The 18065-nt window shown below is 54.8% G+C and overlaps 10 protein-coding genes across 10 annotated transcripts; 6 read left to right on the top strand and 4 right to left on the bottom strand.

Annotated features, from left to right (window-relative positions):
• The first annotated feature begins 26 nt into the window (after positions 1-26).
• Positions 27-1347, top strand: PHACADRAFT_256210 (uncharacterized protein). The gene is made up of 7 exons (XM_007395786.1): positions 27-112; positions 169-288; positions 475-487; positions 543-626; positions 678-808; positions 862-965; positions 1024-1347. Exons 1-7 carry the CDS (start codon positions 47-49, stop codon positions 1118-1120), a joined length of 615 nt encoding a protein of 204 aa, XP_007395848.1. The 5' UTR covers positions 27-46; the 3' UTR covers positions 1121-1347.
• A 974-nt stretch (positions 1348-2321) lies between these two features.
• Positions 2322-6605, top strand: PHACADRAFT_121053 (uncharacterized protein). Its single transcript, XM_007395785.1, has 19 exons — positions 2322-2445; positions 2495-2593; positions 2643-2702; positions 2757-3000; positions 3049-3276; positions 3321-3443; positions 3498-3654; positions 3771-3820; positions 3886-4032; positions 4090-4145; positions 4196-4275; positions 4317-4483; positions 4545-4697; positions 4752-4801; positions 4864-4893; positions 4946-5058; positions 5110-5167; positions 5219-5334; positions 5410-6605. Exons 1-19 carry the CDS (start codon positions 2360-2362, stop codon positions 5565-5567), a joined length of 2175 nt encoding a protein of 724 aa, XP_007395847.1. The 5' UTR covers positions 2322-2359; the 3' UTR covers positions 5568-6605.
• Positions 6606-7689: 1084 nt separating this feature from the next.
• Positions 7690-8050, top strand: PHACADRAFT_47657 (uncharacterized protein; the record flags this gene model as incomplete). Its single annotated transcript, XM_007395205.2, has 2 exons — positions 7690-7803; positions 7895-8050. Coding segments are annotated over 2 exons (270 nt in total), but the record flags the coding sequence as incomplete, so codon positions are not given.
• Positions 8051-8288: 238 nt separating this feature from the next.
• Positions 8289-11222, bottom strand: PHACADRAFT_256205 (glycoside hydrolase family 43 protein). Its single transcript, XM_007395784.1, has 15 exons — positions 11075-11222; positions 10560-10945; positions 10426-10503; positions 10271-10367; positions 10182-10198; positions 10083-10123; positions 9905-10029; positions 9666-9776; positions 9565-9605; positions 9438-9506; positions 9141-9372; positions 8970-9086; positions 8804-8912; positions 8618-8748; positions 8289-8536 (listed from the first exon to the last, which is right to left on the bottom strand). Exons 2-15 carry the CDS (start codon positions 10695-10697, stop codon positions 8499-8501), a joined length of 1344 nt encoding a protein of 447 aa, XP_007395846.1. The 5' UTR covers positions 10698-10945; positions 11075-11222; the 3' UTR covers positions 8289-8498.
• A 269-nt stretch (positions 11223-11491) lies between these two features.
• PHACADRAFT_256201 (uncharacterized protein) lies at positions 11492-13158 on the top strand. The gene is made up of 12 exons (XM_007395783.1): positions 11492-11635; positions 11685-11714; positions 11774-11809; positions 11861-11884; positions 11937-12005; positions 12061-12150; positions 12207-12588; positions 12640-12678; positions 12739-12764; positions 12820-12861; positions 12918-12994; positions 13046-13158. Exons 1-12 carry the CDS (start codon positions 11570-11572, stop codon positions 13089-13091), a joined length of 927 nt encoding a protein of 308 aa, XP_007395845.1. The 5' UTR covers positions 11492-11569; the 3' UTR covers positions 13092-13158.
• A 188-nt stretch (positions 13159-13346) lies between these two features.
• PHACADRAFT_195553 (uncharacterized protein) lies at positions 13347-13773 on the top strand (the record flags this gene model as incomplete). Its single annotated transcript, XM_007395782.1, has 4 exons — positions 13347-13391; positions 13453-13551; positions 13603-13641; positions 13696-13773. 4 exons carry the CDS (start codon positions 13347-13349, stop codon positions 13771-13773), a joined length of 261 nt encoding a protein of 86 aa, XP_007395844.1.
• Positions 13774-13887: 114 nt separating this feature from the next.
• Positions 13888-14589, bottom strand: PHACADRAFT_195552 (uncharacterized protein; the record flags this gene model as incomplete). Its single annotated transcript, XM_007395781.1, has 2 exons — positions 13888-14109; positions 14170-14589. The coding sequence occupies 2 exons, from the start codon at positions 14587-14589 to the stop codon at positions 13888-13890; spliced, it is 642 nt and encodes a 213-aa protein (XP_007395843.1).
• A 143-nt stretch (positions 14590-14732) lies between these two features.
• PHACADRAFT_195551 (uncharacterized protein) lies at positions 14733-15478 on the bottom strand (the record flags this gene model as incomplete). The annotated part of the gene is made up of 2 exons (XM_007395780.1): positions 14733-15074; positions 15125-15478. 2 exons carry the CDS (start codon positions 15476-15478, stop codon positions 14733-14735), a joined length of 696 nt encoding a protein of 231 aa, XP_007395842.1.
• A 425-nt stretch (positions 15479-15903) lies between these two features.
• PHACADRAFT_173654 (uncharacterized protein) lies at positions 15904-17645 on the top strand. Its single transcript, XM_007395779.1, has 4 exons — positions 15904-16084; positions 16137-16218; positions 16271-16626; positions 16693-17645. The coding sequence occupies exons 1-4, from the start codon at positions 15936-15938 to the stop codon at positions 16973-16975; spliced, it is 870 nt and encodes a 289-aa protein (XP_007395841.1). The 5' UTR covers positions 15904-15935; the 3' UTR covers positions 16976-17645.
• Positions 17646-17659: 14 nt separating this feature from the next.
• PHACADRAFT_256196 (uncharacterized protein) lies at positions 17660-18036 on the bottom strand. The gene has a single exon (XM_007395778.1). The coding sequence runs from the start codon at positions 18028-18030 to the stop codon at positions 17821-17823; it is 210 nt and encodes a 69-aa protein (XP_007395840.1). The 5' UTR covers positions 18031-18036; the 3' UTR covers positions 17660-17820.
• Positions 18037-18065: the final 29 nt, after the last annotated feature.

Genomic DNA, 18065 nt, shown 5'->3' with positions numbered 1-18065 from the left:
TCCATCCCCTAGACATCGTCTCCCAACGACCCCAAACGCCCTCAGCATGCACACCAGCGAGTACGACTACCTCTTCAAGCTCCTCCTCATCGGTGACTCGGGTGTCGGCAAGGTCTGTCGCAGGCTTCCGTCATCCCCACTCCTGGCACCACTCAATATTTCACGCAGTCATGTCTCCTCCTCCGGTTCGCTGACGACACCTACACCGAGAGCTACATTAGCACCATCGGCGTCGACTTCAAGATTCGCACCATCGAGCTCGAGGGCAAGACGGTGAAGCTCCAGATCGTATGTGTTTCGGCCCTTTCGGGGTGCGAGGGGGCGCGAGTGCACCGGGCGCAGGTTGCGGTCATGCGCGGAGAGACTCCTGGCATGATATTGAGACTGTGCACACTGCGCCTGGTGGATTCGCCGTCAATCTCGCACCCTCCGCAGCTCGAGGCGTCAGCTAACGTGCCTTTTCCGTCTTTCTAGTGGGACACTGCAGGTACATACAAGCACGCAGAGATTAACTGAACCATGTTCTCAATGTTCCTCGACAGGCCAGGAACGTTTCCGCACCATCACTTCGTCGTACTACCGGGGAGCGCACGGCATCATCGTCGTTTATGATGTGACCGACAATGGTATGAGACAACTTCCTGATCTGCGCCACCCCACCGCTAAGTTTCGCGCAGACACTTTCACGAACGTCAAGCAGTGGCTGCAGGAGATTGACCGCTACGCCTCCGAGGGCGTGAACAAGCTGCTCGTCGGCAACAAGTCTGATCTGACCAGCAAGAAGGTCGTGGAATACGGCGTGGCGAAGGTGTGTCAGATTGATGGACCGCACATGGGCCGAGGGCTGACCGCTACGTTCAGGAATTCGCCGACCAGCTGTCGATCCCCTTCCTCGAGACGTCTGCGAAGAACGCGACGAACGTCGAGCAGGCCTTCTTGACAATGGCCAAGCAGATCAAGGACCGGTGAGTTTCTGTCGCAGGTGGCGTTTTCGGCTGGGGTTCTCACCTGCCGCTATCTCAGCATGGGATCCACCTCGACAACCTCGGGCACGGGCAAGTCGACCACCATCACCCCTGGCCAGACCGTACAGCAGAACCAGTCCAGCGGATGCTGCTGAGCTGTAGCGTAATGATCCAGTATGGTACCTCGAGTTTGCCCGCTTGGTGGCCAGGACTGCGCGTCCGTGCATGTGAGTGTGACGGTGCGGGGTGCTTGCTTTCCGTTTAATCTATGCACACAGCCCGTCTTCAATTGTTCGGACGGTTTCCTTTCCGTATGAATCTTGTCATCTGGTTTGTTTCCCGCTCTCTGCGTAATACATCGCTCCGCATATTTCGCTTTAGCCCATGCGCATGATGCAATAAGGACTGAGCGTGCCTCTCGATAATACGGCATACCGCTGCAACGTGGTGAGGTCGAGCGGGGTCTGCCTTTACCGGCAAGAGGAGTTAAGGGAGGCTCACGCTCACGTGCTTACCTTCTCTATTCGCGTCGCTGAGGCAAAGAGCCCGGGATTCAGCCCTCAAATAGGCCGACGGCTGTCGAGACGTCCTTATCGCTCGTCCTTCCGCACTCATCCTCCTCCCATCTCCTCCTCAGCTTTTCTTGCAGTGCAAGCCCAACATGTCCGACAGAGCTGGTACGAAAGGGACTCCAGTTGCGGTCTACGCCAATATGTTTCGAGTCGTGAGCCTTCCCAAGAGGGAATTTTACCATTATCACGGTGAGCGGTGCCACTTGGGATCAACGATGGTTGCTGATGTCCCCTCTTCGTTCCCCTCGTTCTCTCGTTGCCCCGATCCCTTCTTCTCTTGTCCTCATCGTATCTTGCTCCCATCGTCCTCTTTTCCTCTTTTCCATTCGCTCCTCACCCCCGTCTTGCCCCTCATGTTATTATCGATCAGTTGGTAAGACGCCACATCATCGTCATTGAAGGTTGCCGACGATGTTAACGATCTTCTTATCGGCAGACATCATGCAACCGATGGCCAACGGTACGCTCAAAGAAGTCAAAGTCCGCGACCGCGCCAGAGAGATTGTTGAGAAGCTGCAGAACGACAACGCTGCCATCTTCGTACCCCGCGCTTCGTTTGATGGCATGAAAAACATGTACAGCACCGCAGACATTCAGCAAGGGAATGTACGTTTCTTTCACTGTTCGAGCTCTAACCGGTTGATGGTGGCCCACATCTGCCAGTTTGTCGTCAATTTGTCCAGAAACCCAAACGCCACCAGAGGCAAGTTCCACGTTACCATTAAGCGTGTCAACACGATCAGGCCTGGGTAGGGTGTCCACTCAATTTCACCCCGGACCAAGTTGACGAATGCTATTCTTCACAGGGACCTGGAGCGGCTGATGTCTCCGGACGCTACAAACAAGAGCCAGGCCAACAACACCGCGGTGAACCTGCTCCAGATCATCATTTCCCAGGCCCCCAACATGTGAAGCCTCCGTGCTTCTTCTTCAGAACAGCTACTGACGTGCTTCCAGTAAGCATCATTTCGCCCTTCATGCTAAATCATTCTTCATCCGAGGCGATTCCGACCGTAAATTGGCACCTGGCTTGCAAATATGGCACGGCTTCTTCCAGTGGGTCGTTCACTAAGGCATATAGCGCCGGAAGCTTAGTTCCCCCAAGGAGTGTTCGTCCCGTCCTCAACAGCATCATGATCAATATCAACACCACAGCTACCGCTATGTGGGTATCCTCTTTCTTATGTGTTTAAGGCTGCTCTAACGGAGCAACGGTAAGCTACACACCGGGGCCTCTTCTCGAAGGCGCAATGAGCCTCTTGGGGTGTAGGGACTCCCGTGAATTGGTACAACGCTGCAAAGACGAAAGAGCTGGCGCACAGGCGATGCGAAAGCTCAAGTCGTTCTACAAGGGAGTCATAGTCACCGTTGGTCCGAACAAGAGCAAGAGGAAGATAGAGGACATCGTACCTCGTGCCGGGTTTGTCGAGTTCGAGAAAAGCGGTCAGATGTCAACTGTGCAGGTACGTACCGACCATTCTGTCGTGTCCACTCCTTGACATGCTGCGTAGGAACATTTTCGCGAGCATCATCACATTGCGCTCCGCTTCCCCGAAGCCTTTGGTGTCCGTGTCGGCAAGAGTGCTATCTTCCCGGCGGAAGTGTGTGACGTCTTCCCTGGTCAAATATACAGGAAGCAGCTCGATGGCCCGGCCACTACTGACATGTTGAGGGAGACGGCTGTGAGGCCTGACCAGCGGCTCGACAACATCAGGAAGGCGATCTCGCGTGACGTGAGTGTGTTTGCGAAATGGTCGTGCCTCCTTCTCACGAAAAATTGTAGGCCTTGGATTATGGAAGTTCGCCCTTCATGCGGGATGCTGGGATGAGGGTCGACACTAACCCTTTGGAAACCAGAGGGCGTCGTCTCCAACCTCCCGGTGTAATGTACGGTAACGGTACATTGGTGAGAGACATCTGGTGCCGTGTCCGTCTGCACTCTGTTTAATACCCGCTTCAGCATGTGAGGGACGGAGCTTGGAACGTCGTCAATAAGACCTTTCAGCTCCCGGCCAAAATCATCGCATGGGCTGTTGTGAGCTTCGATGCGAATCCCAATGCGCAACGCAGTGCAGTCCATCTCGCCCAGACTCTTTGTGTCAACATGAAGAAGCTCGGTAAGCCTAATGCTACATTTACTTGATAATTATTCTGACACCCTTTTGGGGACCAGGCATAGGTAGTTTTTCGCACATACCTATATGATCTGTGCTGACCATCCGCAGTGTTCCAGCAAGAGGAGCCCCATATCAGTCCGGGCAACCAAGCAAGAGTGCACGAGGTGTGTGTTTATTTTGTCATCCCAGATGGATCTCTCATCAAAGGTGTCCGAATAGTCCCTCACAAAGGCTGCTATGGACACCGTCAAGGGATTCAACGATCCGCAGATAAAGCCAGGCTTTGTTCTTGTGATCTTGCCCGCAAACGCAGCTCCCTTGCGGAAGGAGGTCAAGCAATGGGGCGATATGCTTGTGGGCATCCCTACGCAGTGTGTGGTAAGTATCATAATTTGCTGCGACAACAGCGTAAGTTCATAGTGGGTCGTCTATTAGCGTGCCGGCAAATATGAACAAGCCAATGACCAGTATTGCAACAACCTTGCCTTGAAGTTTGTACACACGATCTATACTTTTTAGCCCCTTACTCAGATGTGCGCAGGATCAATACGAAGACTGGGGGCATCAACTCCATCCTTCACTCTCCAATTTCTGATTTCCTCAAGGACTGCATGATAGTTGGTACGTGATATGATGCACTTTTAATGTCTTTCCGTTGACAGTGCCGCCAGGTTGCGATGTGGCCCATCCCTCTCCTGGTGTCACTAGCCGGCCTTCAATTGCCAGCTTGGTGGCATCAGAAGACGAATTCGCCACTCGTTACTCTACTGAGGTACAGGTACAGCCTCCACGCCAGGAATCTATAGACGGCATCGGTGGTATGATCGAGGTAAGTGCTCTGCGCAGCATATCCGCTCGATGCACATGACGCAGCGATACTGCTTCGTAAGAGGGCTATCAAGCGGTACTCGGAAAAGCAACGCAGATTCCCCGGCCGTATTGTCATATATCGGGATGGCGTGTCAGAAGGCGAGTATGCACAGGTCGAAACCAATGAGATCCAGGCTATTAAAGGTGCGATTCTACACGCTGTGCACTTCAGGGTTTGAATGAACTATAATTGTGCGGGTATCACAGACGTACTTGACGACTTGGAGCGACACACCAGACACAAGGCGGAGCTTATCTTTATTGTTGTCGGCAAAAGGTGTGTGTATTATTACGTTGCAGCTGTTGTTGCCTCGAATACTGCTGACACGCTGTCTATAGGCACCACGTGCGCTTCTTCCCCAAGGACAGGTAAATCCGTTGTTATTCTAGCCATCATGCATGATTTCTTCCTGTGCCACAGGTCCGATGCAGACCGGACGGGTAACTGCTTCCCCGGGCTGGTTGTCGACCGAGAGATCGTCCATTCCACGTACATGGACTTTTACTTGCAGTCTCAGGGTGGACTGAAAGGAAGTGAGGGCCGTGTCGTGACTGAGATTGTAACGGACCTGACACGTCTGCTAGCCTCCCGTCCCAGTCACTATATCGTGCTCAAGAACGATGCCAACCGCTCTGCTGACCTGTGCGTATCTAAAGCAACGGTAGAGTCTCAGCTAAGTTTGCGCACGCCCAGGCTCCAAGAGCTGTCGTTCGCGCTGTGCCATGTCTATGCCGCCGCGACACGTTCGGTTTCCATCCCTGCCCCGGTGTACTGTGAGTGGCGATTCCTCTCGGGAGCTCCGCGCAGCCGTCTGACATGTGCTCACCACTTTAGATGCTGACGTACGCGTAACGACACAGCATGTCGGTGTCATCGCTGACCAGTTCTTCCGCAGCGGCTGTGTACTCGCGCCGTTTTCCAGTTCAGGCCGGAATTGGACTATGCAGACGAGAGCTCGACCGAGACGTCTGAGTTCAGCCTTGAGAAGTGGCAGCAAGGCCTCGGCCAATCAATACTGAAACAGCAGATGTACTTCATCTGAAGGAGCCCGAGGCCGCAGTCCGCATTAGTATATACGTATGCCTCCATGCGAAAGACCGGTATGATCATGCATTCCGAACGACGTCTCCGAAAGCTGTCCACCCATGTACATTTTTCCGTCTGTCAGATGCCAAGTGTATTATATTACGCTATGCTGGAGTGATGATGCAATTATACATGTGGTTGCTGGAAATACAAGCGGCTGATAGCGTAGATGCAAGAATGGATGTATAAGATTGTTGCCGCCCTGCGAACCGATGTTCGTGGCGAATGCAACCGATTGCTCCCGGCGACGACGACGACGTTTCTGTTCGTGTACAGTCGTTGATGGCGTGCCATGGTCGTGGGGGGCATATGCCACCTGAATCATGGGAGTATGAGAGTGCTATGTGACACAGTTCGGCAATACGGAGCGAAGGCGCTCGGTGCCTGCGGTGAAAGGCGGCGAAAGATGGCAAATGGCGAAGAGCAGTGTGAGGAATGCCTGCGAAGCGCGTCGAGAAAATTGAAATCACGTCAGGGTTGGGAGCGCGAGATGTAATGGGAGATGCGAAACATACGAAGATGGAGCTTATTTTCGGCGCACGGGATCAACGATACGTCGCATGAGCAAAGACCGGAGGAGGCATCGGATACGAGTATGATTGCAGGTGTGGGACGGGTCGTGGCTGCACAGCATGTCCCGCGCCGCGCAAATGCACACGACGGCGGTCGGACGCCTTGCGCTTGAAGATAACGACGCGCTTTGCGTCCGCGTCGTCTGCGTCGTCGTCGAGGCCTGCGTCCTGGCGCTTGCGCTTGTGGGGACGCGAGCAGTATGGCGGGTGCGAAAGGTCTTCGTCGTCGTCGGGCAGGTCAAACTGCAGGAACGTCGGCGAGTGGTAGGGCAGCGGCTTCGGCGCGACGAGCGGCGCTGTGCAAATGACGTGCACCGGCTGCGGCCAGGACAGCGACGGCGAGGCGGCGCTCACGATGGACATGGTCGAGTCCGAGCGCGCGGGAGAATACGCTAGAATCACGGTTTAGCACGGCTTTCGCGAATGGCAGAAGCAGAGAAGCTCGGTGCTTACCTTGCTGCGCTAAGTTTGGCGCGGTTCTGTGGAGATGCACATCGTTCTGGCGGTCTGCCAGAACGTGCTGGGACGGCACGATGGGCTGCGAGGCCATGTACACGTCGGGTCTAGTGCCCGTGACCATTGCGGGCTGTCGCCAGACCGTTGGCGGGATTGGTGGCGCGCCACCGTATGCGTAGCGCGGGTAGTGTGCCCTGAAGACGTATGGCGCAGAAGAGGGCTCGCCAAACTTGATGGGGAGCATGTCGCGGACATGGAGAGCGGGGTAGGCGCAGAGAGCGGGATAGCCCATGGTGTGTGCTGGGTGGGAGGGGAGACTGACAGAGGCATGACCAGTCCTGGGTCTTATAGGGGACGGAGGCTGGATCGGATAAGCGAAGGGATTGGGCGCCGTAGGCCAGTGAGGCTGTCGTGGATGAATTACGCGTTACCGAAATGACAGAGGCCGGCAACGGGGATGGCAAGGGTCGATGAAATGAATTTGCGGATGGATGAATCAACGGAGAAGACTCCACCTAATCAGGAGTGCATGAGACAAGAAAAGACGAACAGCTGCCTTGTATCAGATCAGCCCAGCCACAGCTGACCGTAACCCATACCCGTATCCTCGCCCTGCCTCTGTTTCTTTCTTCTCTTCGCCCGCTGCTCGTGTTCAACGTTACCGCCCTGGCACACACCGCTCGCAAGCAGGCGCCCAATTCCTCCGTCCCGAGCCATCACACCACTGTTCTCTTGCACTCCTCCATTTCTCCAGTTTCATACCACACCGCACCGGCTACATCGAAACTGCGAACAGCTTCTTATTGCTTCCAACACTGCTCACATACGGTAAGTAAAGTGTCCACACCGCACCGTCTGAGCACAGTCAGCAGACGTGCTAATTTCGTCAGATCGCTCCCAGACCCAAAACGCCAAATGCTTAGGTCGATCCAGAATCAGTTTCTCCTGCCGGCGCGCCGCGTGCGCTACTATTCGCAATCCTTGCCCACCGCAGGCACGCAGCTCGCCTCGCAGCTCACCTATGACGCGCTCGCCTCCAACACCGACACCGTCCGTCATTCGTACTTTGTCCGCAGGAACACCAGGGGATCCATCCCCGTCTACACAGAAATCCGTGCGCAAAAGCACCTCGTTCTGATCCGCAACGTCGAGGGTAACACCGAGGTCAGTACGCTGCGCACGTTCTGCCCGCTCGCAGTCACGGCTCTATGACTGAACTTGCTATCCTCTTGCCCGTGTGTGTCGCACTGTGCAGGACCTCGCCCGAGACATCAGAGAGACTCTCTTCCAACCCGGTACGCCCGAGACAGAGAGGCTCAAGGTCAACACCGTCCGCGGCCGCCACGTCGTTCTATCCGGCGGATTCTGGAAGACCCATGTCGTGGAGTGGTTGCAATCAAAAGGTTTCTAAAATTTTTCAGGACGACAAAGGCACCGCATCTCGGTTTGACGGCCTCGCCGTTGCTTGCCGCCGCAGGCATGCTGGCCCACTAGACATGTCATTTGTGGTGTCACTTCATCCGCTGGCCGTGTTTATATAGCGTGTCACAGAACTCCAGGACGTGTGTCGCCCTAATCACACCCCCTGTCCACTAGGCTGTGATCAGAGATGCGATAGCCCGTGGAAGCAGATAGCAATGGCAGATAGGAAACAAACACGGCGCGAGACCGTGGCGCGATGTACCCGGTTGATATGGATGATACTTTAGGGAAGCCTATATACGAAGCAAGGTACGTAAGACCGCTAGGGAAACTGCGGTTGCGGGAGAACATCTTGGAAGGACGGCGCCCACATGCTCAGGGCCCCGCACCCTTTATTAACCTCCTTCCCACCAGAACTTTGTCAACGCTGCGGTTGTTCAATACACAACGATCTTGTCAAGATCGCCAGCGTAGTCTGTGTGGCAAGTTTCAGCGCGTCTCATTCTTGTCATGGGTGCCTGAAGGTCAGATAAGGCACAAGCACACCAAGACTTACTACTCTGCCCAGATCCGAATGTGATCGAGTTCGCGCCGCTATTCAAACTAACCATCACAGGTACGCTGATGACCACGTTGCCGCCTCCAGTATCAGGCTGGTCGACGAGCACAGTTGGCCCACCGTTCACACTGGTAATTAACAACTGAGTATTCATTTTAGCTCGCGAAGTATGTTCATGCTCACCTGACGGTAACGTTCCTGTATGTGGAATCGCCGTTCGCATAGTACAGCGCGACCCAATGCGAGCCACCATTGCTCTGGACATTGTCGATCGTAACCGTCCCACCGTGGCCTATCGCCAGGAGTTCATTCATATACGAAACCAGGGAAGCGTGCCCTAGGCACATACCGAGATATCCCACGGCCTCTCCACCAGAAAACGCCGAACTGGACAAAATGGTCGAGGATCCTCCGCGTTGCCCGTTCTCAGCTTCATACGTTGTCCCACTCGCGACCGAGTACGTCCCTGCAACCGGATCCAACGTTATCGAGGGGTTGCCACACACGAAGGTACACGCACCTGCCTGGACGTTCACACTCCACACGTCCGCGTGAACGATCTGCGGCGCGCCGCTCGAGAAATCAAGCGGATACCAGATGTACCGGCTGCTGCCCAGGAGGTCCGGCCGCCAGCGGTCGCCCATGTAGATCGTGCTCGAGCCGAGCGGCAGGTCGTACGCGTTCTGCGAGTACCACGTCCGCGTCGCGGACGGCGCGATGTCCTGCTGCGCGCTCCAGGGCCCCGCGAGCGACTGCGAGGGCGCATGAGCAGCCCGGCCGAGGAGCGTACTCCGACAATCAAAGAAACGGGGCTCACCGACGCGGAGAACCATTTGTTCGGGTTAGGTGCCCAGCCGCTCGTGTGAGATGCGATCAGGAAGTATTCCTGCGTGGTGAGCCCGGTCAGACCGGTTGGTGTGCGTGTGCATCAGGTGGAGGCGTACCCCGTTGCGCTTCACGATACCGGGTGCCTCCAGGGTCGCCCCTGCGCGCATCAGGGTGTCTGTTCAGCCCGACGCCACACGCCGCTCGAGCCCAAACTTACCGTCCATGATGCTGACCTGGGTAGTCACGTTGTAGTAGTTGGCGTCGAGCTGCGATATCTTAAAGTTCTGGTTGTTATCGGACGCGTACAGCAGGTAGGCCGTTTGTGCGGCTGCGTGACGTTGTCAATTCACGGCATTAGCGTATCTTCGCACCCGGGTATGCCCAGGAGCAGGGACGTACAGTCATCTGAGACCAAAGTTTGTCAATCGAGGTGCATCTGAATAGAACAGAACGATGACTCACTATCTTGGAAGATGCTTTCGTCCCTAGAGTCAGCTCCAAGCGGCTTGAAGCTGCCCATATAGGTGAACGGCCCGCATGGAGTCTTCGCCGTCGCTACTCCGACCATTGCAGCGCCATAGCTAATACGACCATACTTGAGCTAAAGCGAGACTCCGAGGAATGCTAGACTCACTCGGAGGTGTCGGAATGGAACCACATGACATATTCGGAGTTCTGGGGAGATTTGCCATTCAGCGGCTCAAGCGGAATTCCAGGGGGCGCTTGCACATGCCTTCTGGTTGAAAATGACTGGGTGGGTATGAATGGGTGGATATGGACGGGTTTAGTCAGGAATGGGCGTGCAGGGTGAGAATCACTGACCCTTCGGCCGTTCGACAACGTTGGAGGTGGAAATCATGGTTCCAGCAATGGGCGAGAGCGCGTCATTTTGGCGGGACCAGTTCACCAAGTCAGTAGACTGCGGAGCCACCCAAGTGAGAATTATTAATGAGATACTGTGCCTGCAGAAGACTTACAGTGTAACACGAGACAGCCTTGAACAAGGCGCTATTGAGGGACTTGTCTTCGCCAAACCAGTAGAAAGTGCCGCCGACCTATAAACATAATCAGCGACCTAACGTACACTTTCTCACACACACAACAGCCGAACCTCGAGGATTCCAGCACCGTGAGCTTGAATTGCATTCCCGCTGGTGTCCGTCCACGCCGCACCAGATACGATCTGGTTCTGCGCGTGCGCGGGGAGCAACAGGGAGAGAGCAGGGAGCAGGAGCGAGAAGAACTTCATGGCTGACCCTCGGGCGAACTCTGCGCACGTCTACGTTGGAGATATATATCTAGCGGGTCCACGACCTGGTAGCAAAGCATGCCTCTCCTGCGTCGCCCCATGAATGACGGGGTGACCACGGGACGGGCTTTGGCTATGTGAGAAGGCGGCTTCTCATCCGAGTACAGCCCGAGCTTCTATGCGGCGGCCCGTTGTGCAGAATGCAGAGTCGTAGGCTCGCATACAGGAGGCGTCTCATGATCCGACGTCTGGCCGTCTATTAATGGGGACCTTTGCGTGGACATTGGTGAGTACATGGGCAGCAACCGCGCTGTGGGCATGAGAAGAAGCGTGGTGTGCTTACATGTAGTTATTGCGCACGACGAATAAAAGGCTACCTGTATAATTGTAAGACGGAGATGCAGCGGATCGATTGAGGAGCGGCTCAGTGATTACTACTACAATGTTTCACTATAGTCAGCCGTCCGCGCCTGTGATGAATGTGTTTTAGCAAAGTCCGGACATGAACTGGGCAATTAGGTGAAAACAAATAACAACGCGAGGCAATTGCACAAGTCTCCGGGAGCAGGTGAGGACGCCGTCGCTGTGCAACAGACTGAGAGGAGGCGGCCACGCCTCGAGGATCACATGTTAGGCGCTGATGTGACGGGATCGATCGACAGGAGATCTCCAGCCCGATTAGATGGCTCTCCGACGGACCGACTCCGCAGACGACCTGAGCCTGCTCGAGTCAACTTGCTCTCGCCTTTTTATCCTCCCTGTCGTTCCGCTTCACCTCGACGACCATGACCACTCCAGCGCACACCCCCAATGGCGGCTCGCCCCTTCCTCCCGTTCCCCATGGCGTTGGAAACCCTGCGGGGACTCCAGTCATGCCTCCTACCAGGGCTGCTCCAGGCAAAGACGGCGCGACCAACAGCAGCCTGGGCACCTTTGGTGTATGTACACTGTATGTTCGCCAGAGAACGCCGTTTGACATGCCTGTAGGTCAAGTCCGGTCTCGCCCAGATGCTCAAGGTGCGGATATGTGGCATCCCACTCTGCGGGAGAGTCGTCTGCTCACCCGTAATGTCTAGGGCGGCGTCATCATGGACGTGATCAACGCAGAACAGGTCAGTGTACACGAAATGACACGTCCGGACGTCACTCATTGCGTAACATAGGCCCGTATCGCTGAGGAGGCTGGCGTACGTCACTTCATCCCAATGTCTTCTGGCTCTCTCACTCACAAAAGTGCAGGCGTGTGCCGTCATGGCCTTGGAGCGTGTCCCTGCCGACATCCGTGCGGATGGCGGTGTCGCAAGAATGGTAGGCTCTTTGTTCCTATCGGAATCGATTTTGTTTCGTGCTGAGCGGGCGGCAGAGCGACCCCAAAATGATCAAGGAGATAGTCGAAGCCGTGACGATCCCAGTGATGGCCAAGGTTCGGATAGGCCACTTTGTTGAAGCCCAGGTGAAGGGTCATTGTTGCTCACGTAGCTATTCTGGATCTAAAGCGCGCTATGTCAGATCCTGCAAGCCATCGGCATCGACTACATCGACGAGTCCGAAGTTCTGACCCCTGCAGATGAGGAGCATCACATTAACAAGCACGCCTTCAAAGTTCCCTTCGTCTGTGGCGCCAGAAATCTCGGCGAGGCTCTCCGCCGCATCTCGGAAGGTGCTGCCTTCATCCGTACAAAGGGTGAGGCTGGTACAGGAAACGTTGTCGAGGCTGTGCGCCACCAACGTGCGGTTATGGGCGAGATTCGCAAGTGCGGCGTAATGAGCGAAGAAGAACTCTACGCGTTCGCGAAAGACATTCAAGCGCCATTCCACCTGCTCAAAGAGACTGCGCGCCTGAAGCGTCTACCAGTGGTCAACTTCGCTGCCGGTGGCATTGCCACCCCTGGTACGTTTGAAGATTAATCTGTGGTAAATCGCATTCAACGACCCCTATCAGCCGATGCGGCCTTGATGATGCAACTGGGCTGTGATGGAGGTAGGTATCTGAGGCTCGGTATTTCGTTCCACAACGCTGACACAACGCCTGGTTGATCAGTCTTCGTTGGCTCGGGTATCTTCAAGGTGAGATCGATCTGCAGTCTGTCGTTCTTTCCATATGCTGATTGCTACATCTCAGTCCGGCGATGCTGCGAAACGCGCTCGGGCTATTGTCCAGGCTGTGAGTCCAACACGACGTGAAACACCAATTGCTAAGATAGCTCATCGGACACCTAGGTGACACATTTCAACAACCCCAAGATTCTTGCGGAGGTATCAGAGGACATTGGCGAAGCCATGGTTGGTCTCACCATGTGCGTATCCCCTGCACTCCATGTTTCTTTTGCTGATCTAACTTTGCGCAGCGACAAAAATTTGCCTGGCGGCCACTTCGCCAATCGCGGCTGGTAATGCAGTTTAGTATATACTACAGATATACTATATCATGAATGAACTTTGTATCATGAATAAACGCCACATGTAGACCTGTAGCAGAGGGGTTGGAGGAAGAAGAAATTTGGGCCGGATTCTTTGCTTACGTAAGCGGCCATTGAGCGACGTCATCCCGAATTTGGACGTCCCGAATCCGAACGCCGCGTCGACGCGGGGATGTCTCTTGCGCACAAACTACTCTGCAGAGTCAACCCGACTGACGACCGGAACACCATGGCCAAGGAAAAGTCTGAAGAGACTGTGAAGGCTTTTATTTCTGTGAGCACGCGCGGACCCGTCCGAGAATGCAGTGACTGACTTTTGCGCGTAAACCCTGCAGGAGGACCCGAACTCGAGGTACACCTTCGACAGCGAGCGGGACGCGCAGCAGTCTGAGCTTTGTCGAGAAGGGGACAAGCTGAGTCGAAAGTGCATCATGGTGCGTCCTGGCCGCGTCTACCTCGTGTCGCAGACTGACAGCCATCCACAGATTCAGATGCACTCGACTCGACTTTTCCAAGCCATGCAGGTGGGTCTATACGTCTCTGTCTCCAGAATGGCTCACGCTGATTTTCTCAATAAGGAGCAAGGATTCTTTTGTGCATTGCCAATGGACCCTAGCAGAACGCACATGGATTGCAAGCGTATACCCAAGTCATGAGCCGGTCCAGCACCACCAACATGACGGCAGACACATATCACAGAATATAATCGCAGTATACATGTCACCCGTCGAAACTCCCCAAGACTCTGAAAGAAGCGAAATATGGTTCCTTCACTCAGAGTTTCCCAGAGCGTCATAATCGTACGGCCAGTCAATCCCCGCCTTACCGTCCAGGGCAAGGTTGAGCTGCTTGACGGCCAACTCTCTCCTGGCAGTAGACGACGCGAGCTCGATCTTAGCTATGTCAAGCTCATACAGAGCCTGCATCGTTGTGCGTGCCGCAGTGTAGTAGTCTAGCTCCAGACGCCGTTGGTGGTTCTTAAGTCGGTCGTACTGGTGAGCGCCGTGGTGCATGAGCGTACGGTCCGCCACTGCAGGAAAACTGCTACACACCTCGTCGTTTGCCCATGGCAAAGGCTCCGGGTTTTCAAAGTCCATACGGTATCTGTCTTTCAGCTCTTTTTTGATGGCTGCGAGGTTGTCCTCCGCGGGTTCTGCAACAGGCGGCGGCGCGGAGGGAACTGTAGGCGTTGACTGTGGGGTTGAACTCCATTCGGGCTTTGGAGGTAAAGGCGCCATAGGCGAGCGGCTCTGTGGTGACATTGGTGTCGTCGGTGTTTTGGTAAGGCCACGCTGCTGCAGGAGAGGCGAGCGAGGCCTGGACATACTCTCGCCGTTTGCTTTCTGAGGAGTGGCAGATCCCGCAGAAGTGGATTTGGGTGGTTCCAGCTCTTCGCTAGCTTTTACGTTTGCTGGAGGAGCATCCACCTTGAGAGCTGGCAGCTGCTCCGAAGGCTTAGTGTCAACGTCCATCGGTGTATCTGTTCGGTAGGGACGTGCAGATGAGCCTGCGCGTAAAGGTGATTCGTCTTTACGGCTATGAAGCGCCGCAGACGGCTCTCGCGTCTTTGCAGGCGAGGGTTCTCTTTCACCTTCCTCAAGTATTCGGCCAGGACTCAGTGTCTCTTCCCTGGTGTCCCTCCTTGCTGGTGTTCTGCTTCGCAGACGTTTTGGCGGAGATGCCGAACGGCTTCGGCTCCTGTGTCGAGGACCACGACTGCGACTACGATAGCCACGTCGCGAAGGATATTCTTCCCGTCTCCTGGACATGTAAGGCGGGTGGCGTAAGGGACTCGCAGGTACTGGATGGTCGCCTGGCTTCGGGTTGAGTGTTTCACGGCTACTTCGTCGCCGTAGTGAAGCCGCTCTCGAGCCATCTGGCGAAGGTGAACGACGACGTGGCGAACGGGGTAATTGGTTTGAGGAGCCCGCCAGAGGAGAGCCAGGTGTGCTGCCCACTGTTACAGAGTTTAACACACTTTAGAGCGGCGACATGAAATGAGCTGACCGTAGCGCCGTGGCGGTGAGAGTCCAGGTCGAGTCTGCCAGCGACGGTCCTCATCGTGGTGTGGCTCTCGTGGCGCCTCACGGTGCCTGCCTCCCCTCGGGTGTCTGTCAATCTCGTCAGACTGTGTCCAAGCGCGAGGCGGACTCTTGCGCGAGCCTCGAGCATGAACGGAGCGAGCAGTGTCCTCGTATCTCGGTCGTCCGCTATCCCTTGACTCTCTGGTCCACCCTCGAGGGTCTGGCTCACGATAGCGGTAATCTGAATGTGACGGCGGGGGCGGCGGAGGGTAGTCTCGGTAGTCTCTCCTCTCCCAACCACGCTCTGCCCTATATCCTTCCCGATGCCGGTCGTCATGCTCGCGCCTGTCATAGGATGGCGGATATGCGTCTCGAGACATATAGGTGACTCTGTCCCGCTCTCTGTCAGCGGCGACGTACGAGTCGGGCGCGCCCCTTGAAGGATGCTTGTGCCTCGGAGAGGATCTCCCAGACATGTAGACGTCCCGTTCGCGTTCTCGTTCGCGATAATGCTCGGGCGGTATGGGCCGTGCGCCGTGGTAGTGGGATCGTGGATCTGACCGAGATAGAGGGGCAGGGTCTGCGAAATCAGGTCTCGGAGGGAGGTTTGGCATGCCTAAGGCTGTCTGCGCAGCTTGCGAAAGGCTGCGAAAGGCGGGCGAAGCCGGAAGAGCTGAAAGAGCTGGTGGAAGTCAAGGTCGAAAGACAGACAGACAATATAATTTTGCCTGCTTTCGCGAGTTGGGCGCTCCAGGGCTCTGTTCACGTTCAGTGTCCACGAACGATTCTGTACCATGGCTTCTGTCTCCTTATACCCTCTCGCGTCTTTGGAGCAGATAGAAAAGAGCTCTTCACGTGATGATGGTATACCTGAGAACCTGGAGGAGGACCTCCGAGCTTTCGGGTGCAAGCTCATTCACCAGGCTGGTGTGTTACTCAAGCAGTGAGTGTATGAGCAGCTCTCCCATCAGAATCCGTGCCTTATGCTTTCGTAGAAAGCAGGTAGCCGTTGCTACTGCCCAAATATTATTCCAAAGATTCTGGTTTGTGACCTCCATGAAACAGTTTGGTATAGGTGTGAGTACTCTACATATACTTCCCGAATGCATCCTTGACTTCGCTCCTGCAGGACATAGGCATGGGTGCCCTGTATCTTGCTTCCAAACTAGAGGAATGCCCAATTCGAATGCGCGACCTCATCAACATCTATGACCTTCTCCTGCAAAGAACGGCAGACACCCTCGCGGCTCAAACGACAAATCCCCACAAAGGCGAATTTAAATATGTCCCCATGTCATACTTCGGCAGCACTTTCTATGACCTGAAGGATGCCCTGGTGGTGGCAGAGATGCAAATACTCAAACGATTAGGCTTCCATGTGCATGTCGTGTTACCTTATGGAACCCTTGTGAACTATCTCCGAGTACTGGGGCTGACTAGCCGAGAAGACGTGTGTACTCGCGCCTGGGGCTACCTCAATGACGCGTAAGTGGCCACCCTCTACTGTTGAAGGACTCGTCGCACCCTGTGCTCTCACTGTCTGCCTCCTAGCCTGCAAACACCTGTCTACGCTCTGTATCCGGTTCCCACCATAGTCAGCGCTGCGATACTTTTGACGACACGGCTTTTGGGTATCCCGTTACCATCGAAGTTGCCAAATTGTTGGTGGGAGCTCTTCGATGCCGACTGGGAGGACGTGTGGAGCGTCTGCGGCTTCATAATGCGCCTTTACCGGCCTCGCAGTCTTGAGGATCGAACTCGCGTTCTCGGGATGGTCTCGAAGAAGGGCGTAAGACAGTGGCTGGAAAATAACTCACTCTCACGTACTATATGATAGACGTCAGATTTGGCTAGTCAACTCTGAATTTGTACATATGCACTCCGATTTCTGTCATCTTAACGCCTCTCATACCCTCGTGACGGACTTGGAGTTGTGCATGTTACATTCGCGGACCTCCAGAATCCTATGGTAACCTGGCATAGATAATGATACAGTAATATAAATACAAACAATAACATGAGGTGCGAGACGACAACAAGACAACGACACGAGACAAAGCTGGGACAGGAGGCCATTAAAAGGTATTAAGGTTTCCAGAGAGCGGAAGATAGCAAGAATAGCGACAACAAGTGAAGGAAGACGAGGTTCATGTTACTCGGACACGGCGTAAGGGTGGCGCACAAGTTCATCGTAGAGATCAGCTGGGATGTCCCTGACGAGGGTCACAGCGATTCCGATCACGGGGAGGGCTTCTAGAGGCGGGAATGTTCGCAGAAGGCGCATTGGGCTGCCCAATTTCGTAGGTACGATCCACAAAGAAAGTAGAGGATGACATACCTTGACGATTTCATGACTTCATCACGCATGAGAAGGAGCTGAGCGATCACACACAAAACATTGAGATGAACACCAAAAGCAAGTAAGAAGTCCCAGAGTTGCAGGACCTGGTCCAGAGGCGGCGTACACGCGCAAAGCGTCAGGACGGCTGCAGTTAAGCGGAGTGAGTACGATTCACTGTTATGAATTACATGAACTTACAAGGAAAGGCATAAATCTCCGCAGATAAATTCTTGGCACGCAAATAGGCGTAAAGCTCGGGGTCGACAATCTTCAAGCACCGATCAAGAAGCTAGTATGACACATATTGTAACCTCTACACTCCGAGACTGGGGGCCAGATTAGCTCACCTTAAGCCCTCGGTGGACGCCTTCCAGGGTAGGTTGGACATACAGGGGACACGACTCTTCGATGAACTTTGCAAAGCAAAAGAATGCCTCAAGCTCGGAGGGCATGGTGTAGAGAAACGGCGCCGCTAGCACGTTCATACCCTGCACGTACGTAAACCCAAGGTGGTGGTCCTCTTGTCGATCTACATGAAGGTTAAGCATGAGGACTGACCCAAGAGTATTATCACACTCACCAT

The sequence above is a fragment of the Phanerochaete carnosa genome, assembly GCF_000300595.1.
Source record: "Phanerochaete carnosa HHB-10118-sp unplaced genomic scaffold PHACAscaffold_5, whole genome shotgun sequence".
Classification (NCBI taxonomy): Eukaryota; Fungi; Basidiomycota; class Agaricomycetes; order Polyporales; family Phanerochaetaceae; genus Phanerochaete; species Phanerochaete carnosa.
The sequence above is the reverse complement of the archived record's forward strand: the minus strand, read 5'-3'. Positions and strand labels throughout refer to the sequence as shown.